Genomic DNA, 10,930 nt, shown 5'->3' with positions numbered 1-10,930 from the left:
CCAAAGTCATCAAAGCGGCAGTAAAATAACTCGCTGACAACCGTCCAACATTTATGCACGACGTTGTTTGGAAAAAGTGTACTCTGATGGTAATGTCCCGAAATTATTATGTACTAATAAATGCTTACTCGGTGTCCAGAATAAGCCAAGATGGGACAGGGAATGACATCGCTCTGAAATGAGGCTTTTATATCAGAAAGCTTCGCCTGTGTTTATTGTATTATGTGGCAACAATGGTATCTGGACTCCATTCCACAAGGCGATTGTATTGCTACGCCTGTCGTACGTCTGTGTTAAAGTATGAGAGTTACGATCACCTTAGCGCTACGCTTGCCTTGTGGAACGAACCGGTCGCAGTGTCGCTCCAACAAACGCCGTTTCGGCACGTTTTTTTACCTGTTTTGAGGGTGGCGTTAAGCGCTGTCGGGCCGGAGACCGTCGTGCTGATCGATGCGTTACGTAATACGTGGCTCCCTAGGGCAGGGACTTAAGAGCGGCTTGTGAATTTTTAGCGGGGCATTTTAGAACCTGTATTGGTGTGACTACCTCTGAACCTGTATGACCCGTGAAGATCCACGGTAGAATAGGTCTTCAGCAACCCATGCTTGTCACAAAAGGCGACTATGCTGGTCGTAAGAGGCGACTAACGGGATCGGGTGGTCAGGCTCGCTGACTTGGTTGACACATGTCATCGGTTCACAATTGCACAGATCGATGTTCATGCTGTTGATCACTGGATTATCTGGTCCAGACTCGATTATTTACAGACCGCCGCCATATAGCTGGAATATTGCTGAGTGGGGCGTAAAACTAAAGTCACTCACTCACTCTGAACCTGTATTGGTGACTTTAATCAGTACATCAAATAGGGATTTCCCCTGAACGTGTACTGGTCACTTTTCCAGTACATTAAATAAGGATATCCCTTGAAACTGTTTTGGTGACCTCCCTTGACCCTCTTTTAAGTGACCCTATTTGAATCTGGCATGAGTTTCTATTGTGACCTCCTGTGATCATATATTCATTACCTCTCCCAATATTTGTATGATTAAGTTTCCCCCACTGTTTACAAGCATATATATTGATAACCTGAACATGCCCCTCTTCATCAACTGGTATTGGTGACCTCTCACCTATTGGTGATTTCTCTGCCCACAACCAACCATCTGTCAATGTCCTTCCACATTAAGCAAGAAAGGAAGTAAATTCACTTATCCATGTATACTGACTGACTGACTGAGTTTAGTTTTACGCCGCTTTTAGCAATATTCCAGCAATATCACGGCAGGGGACACCAGAAATGGGCTTAACACATTGTGCCCATGTAGGGAATCGAACCCGGGTCTTCGGCGTGACGAGCCATCGCTTTAACCACTAGGCTACCCTACCGCCCCTATCCATGTATACACACTATTATTTCTATTTTCTATAGTTAAGTAGGCACAAACAACAAAACATCCATCACCTTTGTATAAAGTTTATTCAACATTTGCCCGATCAAGTCTCATATCCCATCCAGGTAATAACCAAGTCAAGACCCATAAGAAATAAACCCATTATAATTATGGTATTCCATGAATAGATAAATGAACTGTTTAACAGGCAATATCCCAAAGTTTACATTCATTTTCCAGTGATATATAGTACACTTGGTTCACTGACAAAACTGAAATGAATAATTAAAGCGAAAACCATTTCATAGTGAAGTATATAAAATATATCAATTGACCCTCGACAACCTGTCTCGATATGATACTGTTTGACATTTCACCAACTTTAACATTCCTGGGCATTATATGGAATTATTTACCAGTAACAATCAACAAGAGTAGACATACATCCACAAAGTTTCTATCACCTTAAACAAAAATAAAACTGCAAATATAAACATCCTGGAAAATACTTTTTCTAAAATGCCAAACACCCACTGTCCCAGAAACCACACAGTATCAGAGAGTTGAAAGAATTACTGTTTACAGTTGCTCTATATCACAACTCACACATATCTGCTGACTAAAACAGCTCACAGGGTACTGTACTTATAGACATGGCGGTCACACTGGGACCCACCAGAACTAGTCATACAACTCATTCCTGGCTTATATTTGTGAGTTAAAACCATTTCTCTGCAGTTTTTGTTGGCCTGCTGCAAAGAATAACCTATCACATAGAGCAATTCTAGACCATATATGTCTTGATCCTTCACAAGACATGTACGTTTCATTAATAACATATTAACAATAATTCAGTTTGGTTGGTTGGTTTAAAACTGCATTCAATATAAGATAGTGGTCTGTAAATAATCAAGGATGGGCAGGACAATCCAGTGATTGAAATATCATATTAGTTTACCTGACCAAGTTTAAGGATTGCTCAAATGCCATTGCTCAATTTTCAGGAAGTTTCTACACACTAATCTGTTAACAGTCAACCATTACGGGTAATGTTACTTCAGAATACAACTTGGAATGGTTTCTTGTACTGGCAATAATGAGGAAGGTCACAGTCCAACATTAAGTCACATGGTCATAAGGTGACTCAAAAAATACTGTTTAGATATTCAACCAAGCACAGAAAAAATGACAATGAGACACACAGATAATGAATCAACTTCCCCCATTTTCCTTGGGCCAGATCAACAAAATGTTCATAACACTATGCCATTCGTAAGCCTATGATAAGGTATAGAATTACGACTGGTCGTAACTTTATACAAACACTTTGTGGATCAGTACCCAGAGCTACTAAAACACTTGGATAATCAAATTTCATTATATTTAGACCTGCAAAAGCTAATTGGTTAGCACAAAATAATGAAAACCACCCAGTGTAAAAAAGTGGCTCCAAGAAGGAAATGTCACTGTCGAGTTTAGTTAAAGATTAACTTGAGAATTAGGTCTTTTGTGTTAATGGCAACAGATTTTCTCATGCTTCGTTTGTGTCCCAGATTGGACGAGATACGCCCTTCAAATGTAAATTTTAAAATAATGGAAAACTCTGAAATATTGATTTGAAACTTATCAGACATGTTCCAGTCACGGACAACATGTCCTTTCCCTGTTCTTACACTTACAGGTTTTGGGTGTCTGACATAAGAATAGTCAGATGAGTGAAAAAAGAAAAATTATTCCAATTAAATCCAAAACCAAGTATGTCCCTACTCAATACTTATATCTGATAGGAAGATCAACTTCGGTCAAAGATTACTTGTTTTCAATAACCGGTATTAGAATAATGCTTCTTGCAAACTTCAACCTGTTCAATACACTTAACCTAGCCATTACAAAAGTGATCTATAAGTCCAATGCATGTAAACATGTAATCTGATAGGTTTCATAATTATTCTTAAAGGCTCTGCTTATTTCTTAAATTATTCATTAATTATTATAAATCAAAATTTGTCTTAGAATCTGGGAGATTTAATTGACCAATCTGATCTTATACTGTTACTATCTGCTTGTATCTAACGCTCATATAGTCATGGAAACGAATAAGGGAACATGTGAAAGTACAAGTGTTCCTTTATTCTTTTCCAGGTTTCTTCACAAGGTATGTATTGCACTGTGAGTGAAATTCTGGAAATAAATACAGGAACACAAAGTTTCTATGAGTATATTATTGCTTAACTGGTAGTAATATACTCTGTATATACTTGATATGTCATGCAATATATTCTCATGTCCTCGTACTGGAGTGCATTTAAATAAACCTGTGGCTTGTTTGCCAGTCCATGTCATTATGAAATAAATAGGTTTAAATTAAATTAAAAATACACCATTTGTGAAGTGTACTCCAGTAAAATCATGTTCATCAGTTACAAAAAATCATACCTAAATTATATTAAACTTTTCTGAGTAAACTAAGGCATCTAAATAAAGCCATTAGTAAAAGAACATGCAATAAGCTGACTTAAATTATCTAGGGTGGATATTTTGTTTACATCATAATAAATAATACTATATAACAACAAATCCTCTGATTACAAAACAGCAAAAGCTATTAACATTTTCTAAGCATTATTTTCATGAAATTCCCTATTTTCTAGTGTTTTGACAGAACAATGAAATGTAAGTTTGCTTGTGTTAACGGCTTACTTGCTCCCAGTGCCAAGAACTATTACTTAGGCTATATGGGATGTGATGAATTGCGGGAATTTTCACTAAAACAGTTATAGAATTTAACACACAAGTGTATGAGACAGATGAGCCATGATGCATATAATTGATGTGACTACTAAGCAATTCTACTGTAACAATAGCAAAAATATTCAAACCTGGGGATCCAAGAAAGATTGTAACAAGTTTCAGAGGTAATCTTTTCTCTATGTTAACACAAAACTAGTCTTGCAATCTCATTAAATTCACATTTTAATTACTCAGAAATAATACCTTTCTTCATGCTGATGAGACATTGCAGGTGAACTTCTAATCAGCCTATCTACATTTAGGTTTCTAATATCTTACAACATTTCTATGAATATATTTGGCCATGCTGACTTCTGTATCTTGTAAACAAAGTTAAACTGAACACTTCAATTAGGAATACTAATTTGAGTTAATTTTACTCATTATAATCAAATTTGGCAAATAAAGACAAGAAGAGATCTAGAAACCTCCTCCAGGCACTACCTTATATGGAGGAGCCATTAGATTTTCAGAATGGTAACAAATCAGAATAAAATATCATATTTTAATGAGATTGCTTTTGAAGGAGAAGAAATTAAAACCAATGATGAAGATGAGTCACATATGATACTTTAAACATGAAATGTCACCATATTAATTTAAAAAATCTATCCTTACCACATTAAGATCATGACAGATATTATACTGAATATGTATGACCCCTTGTGAAAAGCTATTGTCACATTTGGTGAACTATGAATGATAAAAAAGTAAAAAACAACAACATATGTCCTTTGTATTCTCATATGTGAAGAGATAAAAAATATCTAAATCCTTTTATCATTTCTTAAGAAAATGCACAGAACTTTCAGCACATTGTAGACAGGAGCAGGAAAACTACTAATTAAGAAAAAAATATAATTCTCACCATTCATCTTGTAAGAAAATTGAAAAATGAAAAAATAATCTTGCACAAATTCAGAAAGTGTTTCATGAAAAAGGTCCCCCTTATACATGTCATTATAAAACATATTTCTCCCATTTGTATCTGATTAAAATATTCCCAAAAAGTGCAGCCACGGATCACTTAATGGGAATACATGTACTTCATCCCACAGCAATTGAAGTAACCTCCATCAGTTACCTGACACAACAGGGCTACAGAACTGGAGGAAAACATTATCCTACATCTATAGTGAGACAGCTGTGAGGTAAATGTCAACAGCTGATTCAGTCCCCAGTAAGACAGGATCATCAAACTTAGGACAGCCACTGTGCCAGCAAGTGTGACCCACAAATACAGATTGTGTATTGAACATAGGATGGAGCTACAAAAGATACTAACAAATTTGATTGCATAGAAAGCAAATAACTTGGTAAACCATTGACAAAACATTTAAGATTGCAATAAAAACATCAACACCTTAGCAGCAGCCACTAAACAAAATGTGCATCCCTTTGTCTTCTTTATTTCCCTGTGAGAGTGAGTGAATCAAGCTGAATCAAGCCAGCTTGTAGTTTGAAAGGGGCCAGAGAAACCTGTGGTCAATAGCATGAGCATTAACCTTCATCACTATGACACAATCAGGCAGAGGACCACTCAGTCTTCATCAGATGACCTTTACAAGTGTGATAATGGGTTACCTGAAACTCCGTCCAAGTGTTACCATGGTAATCATTCAGAAGCAATAACAGTAATGCCTGAAAATCAGTCCTCACTGTGACTCACATTGCATAAAATTGAAAATAACACATACGCAAACAAACTGTCAGGAAGTATGTTTCAAAATGTGTATCTTACACTTAACCATTCAACAGCAGGCAAAATAAAAAACACACTGTTAGTTGTGATAAACATAACATTCCTTTCACTGAAAAATATGGTGCATGTTGGAAATGGATGGTATGGAATGCTTGTATTTCACAATTGGCTTCATATACACTGTTGTTTGAACAACATTCACACACTTTGTACAAATTGTTCATGAAACTCACTTCTATCATCATTACCATCATAATTATCACTATTTTATACTTCTTCATCATCATCACCATCATCATCATCATCATTGTCATCATCATCATTAACATCAAAAGATATTAATATTGTAACCAGTATCAACAATGTTATATTTCTATCACAAACTGGTATATTTCTATCTTTGGACAAAAGAGAAAGTCAATATTTAGTTGACTCTGACCATGAAGAACTGGAGTGGTAATTAATATTATCTTTACAATACAAGAAACAGACACCTTGCTAATCCAGAAACCCCCCTTTCTGGATTGTCAGGAAGCTCTACATACATACAAAGCATATTATCTGAACCCAAAATTCATTTACCAACAAAATATGTGGATGGTTTAACTGTACGACTAACAGCGTTCCTGTGTATGTGAGTGATGTACAATATGAAGTCTTGGTACCATGCATGCACTGTATTCTTCTAATACTGTCATTCTAATACCTTAGCACTGGCGCTGTCACAGCGACCTCTGCCATTATTTACACCTGTACACAGGCAGGATATGTGTTCATACACCACTCACACAGAACCATCAGTGTCTATATTCTGCCAGGCTCAATCTTATATACATTAAAAATACAATCTTGCGCTTGCACATGTGGATTCATTACTAACGTGACAATTTCCTTTTTCTATTCAATTACCGGTACACACAGCTGAATCACAGAACACCACATATTGCAGCTCATCACCACTGTTTCCACTTACGCTGTGGATTTATAATCATTATGTACAACATCACAACAGAAGGAATTGCTCCACAGCATTCCACAAAACTGTTCGCATTCCAGGTACTTTGACAGTCTGTAAAGTTTTGGTTACATAGTGATCCAAAAAGAAGATGTTCTTTGCCGTACAATTCACAACGAAAACTCTTGCCCCTGGAGATGTTCTTGGCCATCCAGTTTACTCTGAAAACTCTTGCCCCTGAAGATGTTTTTGGCCAACCAATTCACAGTAAATACCTTGCCCCAATGATGTTCTTGGCCCTCTATTTCACACTGAAAACCTTTGCCCCAGAGACGTTCTTGGCCTCCCAATTCACACTGAAATCCGATGTCCCCGAAGATGTTTTTGGACATCTAATCCACACTGAAACCCGATGTCCCCGGAGATGTTTTTGGACATCTAATTCACACTGAAACCCGAAGTCCCTGAAAATGTTCTTGTCCTCCAATTCACACTGAGAACCCCCGTCCCTGAATATTGTTCTTGGCCTGCTGAAACATGGTGAAGAAGAGCTCCCTATAGTTTGGTGCAAAGCGGAACTGATACTGGGGCACTAAAATATGGGTGCCACCTGGAGACATGGATTCTGATTGGCTGTCTGAGACAGACACATCCTCACTGACTGGCTGAGCAAGTGTTGGTGCTGAATCAATGAAGGCTGCAACCCTGTCCTTGTTAGATGCCTCAGACTGAAGTGCAAAAAATAATCATTTGAATTTTGCATTTTTCAACTAAAGGGAATATAGCACTGTATAATTTTTATCAAATGAGACCATATGTTCTTGATATGTGATCCCAACCATTGCCTGAGACTGAAGTAATGTAAAAGAGCAGATTGTAGCAAGGCTGTGGCAAGATGTACCCAAAATATCTCTACCATTGCTTGATACTGCAGCAAGGCTATGGCAAGATGTACCCGAAATATCTCTACCATTGCCTGATACTGCAGCAAGGCTATGGCAAGATGTACCCGAAATATCTCTACCATTGCCTGATACTGCAGCAAGGCTATGGCAAGATGTACCCAAAATATCTCTACCTTTGCCTGATACTGCAGCAAGGCTATGGCAAGATGTACCCGAAATATCTCTACCATTGCCTGATACTGCAGCAAGGCTGTGGCAAGATGTACCCAAAATATCTCTACCATTGCCTGATACTGCAGCATGGCTATGGCAACTCCATGTCTTGATTACTTGTAAATAAACTAGACTGCCAACTGGCTAGAAGTATTCAAAGGAGATACAGGAACATATTGACCACTAAACCTGAGAAGTATCATCGATGACCAGTGACACATAGGACAGCTCACCTCAACTGTAGTCTTGTAATAATTGTCATTCCAGACAATGGTGATGAGTGTATCATCAGAAGGGCACTCCGTCATCTCCAGCTCACCCACAGCAAATGCCTGCTGTTGTGCATCTTCCTCTGAGCTCACAACAAACAATATTTCAGGCGTTAACAGCAGGGTCACCTCCACTTCCAGCCCAGTGAGGTCAAGGTGAAGGCCATCGACAGCAAGCAGCATATCTGTGGTTGGTAGGGAACTGAAGATCTTCCTGGAATTGGACAAAATATGGTCTTCAGGGTGTTTGTTATCCACAAAATAAATCTCCTGAGAAATATGAATACAATGTATGGTTGACGACCTGACAGCACTGATATTTGAAATGTTTGTGGTAAAGACCACTGCTTTATTGGTCATTGGGAGCACAGGGTATATAAGTTGGAAGAAGGGATGGTTTGGGGACAGGGAGTCAGACCCTACTTTTTGACATCTTGGTCAAAATAAGTCAGGCCAAAGTTAACATTTTTATTGACCAATAATCAATTGACCAATGAAAAGTACTATTCATAGATTAGATTCTAATGATGATGATCACACAATGGTTACCATCTCTGCCTCCAAGTGTTTATGGAGGTACCTGAAGTCCGTCTAGCCATCACAGCCTCATGGACATTAGAGGTCATCTGCAGGTGACAGTTCCTCCACATATGCCAATGGAATCAGTTTTGACAGCAGTACTTACTGTGTGTACTTGTACACTCCATTCTTGGCCTCACTGCAGGGTTGAGGTGTTGGAGGAAGCCGTCTGTCAGGCAGATTACCAAGGCCAGTCCCATGGAGGATACCTGCATGAACATAACAGAACCTTACCCATGGGCAGCAAACACGCACCTCCCTCAGATTAAGAATAGATGTGTAAAAGACCAAAATAACCAACAAAACATATCTCTGTAAAGAGGAAAACATCGATTCATAGACCGGTGCACTGTATGACAGTTATTCCCACTAATGGTGTTGGGAAGTATATACCTTGTCCAGTCTGAGAGACAAACTCTGCAGCTCCTCCAATAGGCTTAGTGACGATGCCCACCAGCCCCTTCCCCATCCCGGCCACCAGCCCTGTTGCTGTAGCTGATGTTGATGTTGGCCGCTCACTCTGGGAACGGCTGATGAGGCTCTGGATGGGCTGGTCTGCTAGACCTGCCACAGCACCTACAACACATCAGGGAGGTTGTCAAAACTGATTAACTATACTATCAAAACCAACTGCATTAAAACAGTATAAAAATATCAACAGTATTAGTAAAATTTGCATCTACCAAAGATTCCTTCCTACCAGGAGAACAAAGCATCATCGAACATTTTATAGTTGTGACAATAGGCATAAGACAACTGGGCATAAAAGTACATGCCACAATCATGACAGAAAAGCTACATTTTTTTAGCCCAGCGTAAATTAGCAAAAGCCAAAGAATCACTGCAGCTACCTAATACCCTGTGACAGTAAAACAAGAGAGCATGAACAGGGTAAAATCAATAGGGCATCACTGCATACATTTTCAACTGCTTTACATACAGAAGAAACTCAAATAGACGTATAATTGACAGGATCATTCCGTCAGAGGATCAATGAAGCTTACAGACCACAGACATGCACAAACATGACACAGTTACATGAGGCAGAAACTGTGTATAACAATCAGATGTGTGTGATCTAATCCTTACCCAGCAAGCTAATCCCGAAGCCTGTAAGTCCTTGTTTCAGGCCATCTGACACACCAACAGGACGATTCCGTCTGTTCTCTTCCTGCCGCTGTAAGTGGCCTTCATCAAGAGATAGACGGTCCATGTTCCTTGAAACACTGGACGCGGAGTTGGTCACTGATGTGATCATTCCTGACAGGGGCACAAAAATCACTGTACAGATTGAACTCTAGAAAAAAGACTACCATTGTACCAGGTAACAATACATAAATTGTTGGAGGATAGATCAATGTGACCATAGTCATTTTTTGAAAGTGACAATACTTAGTGCACATTTTAAGTTCAGGCAAAATCTAAAATTTGTTCTGACTCATACAGCATTTTATTGAACAGCTCTTTATTGAATCACTGGAACATGAACATAAACTACCGTAATTACAATTTTGTTCTTGTTACAACCATGACACATACTTCCCTACTGTAAGAAGCATAAGGATAATATTTTAACAAATTTTGAAAATGTTTGTTCCCCACCAGCTGAAACATTCCTCAACAGGGACGACATTCCTCCCGAGATTCCTCCAATGAAGGCCCCCTGGTCCCCGTGTGAGACCTGTGTATGGCAGGCGGAACATGTCCGCTACTCCTGTCCCAATACTCCGCACCAGTCCGGTCGGGTTTCCCAGGATCTCAAGTGACCCAACAACAATACCTGAAACAACAAAACACTGCTACTTACAGACATGTTTAATGCAGTACACCACACATATGCAAACAGGCAATAACTGGGACATCTGCGCTGATATGCAGTTCCAATCAAAACATCACTTTTTAAGTCACCTTAATAAGGAATATACTAAGGTTTAGAAACAAAGACTTCTAGAAAGAATTGATTTGGCTAAAGACAAATGACATTAGGCCCTTTTTGTGATTATAACTTTCCATAAGACACTCATCTGTCATTACTGAATCTGGAAATATCTTAACAACATATTGGATAGAAATCAGTCAATATCGGTGACAATGATTAGAACTGGAACCTTGTCAATTGCGCT

General features: G+C 38.6%; 1 protein-coding gene across 1 annotated transcript in view; it reads right to left on the bottom strand.

The window, feature by feature from the left end:
- Window positions 1–1,461: 1,461 nt before the first annotated feature.
- LOC124258754 (vacuolar protein sorting-associated protein 13B-like) overlaps window positions 1,462–10,930 on the bottom strand; it is an 84,733-nt gene continuing 75,264 nt past the window's right edge. The window contains 7 exon segments of the mRNA XM_046692836.1: window positions 1,462–7,569; window positions 8,193–8,442; window positions 8,914–9,016; window positions 9,201–9,383; window positions 9,897–10,067; window positions 10,410–10,470; window positions 10,472–10,587. Of these exon segments, the coding sequence (XP_046548792.1) occupies window positions 7,330–7,569; window positions 8,193–8,442; window positions 8,914–9,016; window positions 9,201–9,383; window positions 9,897–10,067; window positions 10,410–10,470; window positions 10,472–10,587 (1,124 nt within the window). The 3' untranslated portion in view covers window positions 1,462–7,329.

Source organism: Haliotis rubra, unplaced genomic scaffold, assembly GCF_003918875.1.
Source record: "Haliotis rubra isolate DU_JTF1 unplaced genomic scaffold, ASM391887v1 Scf70, whole genome shotgun sequence".
Lineage (NCBI taxonomy): Eukaryota > Metazoa > Mollusca > Gastropoda > Lepetellida > Haliotidae > Haliotis > Haliotis rubra.
Note: the sequence above shows the minus strand (reverse complement) of the source record. Positions and strands in the feature narration are given on the sequence as shown.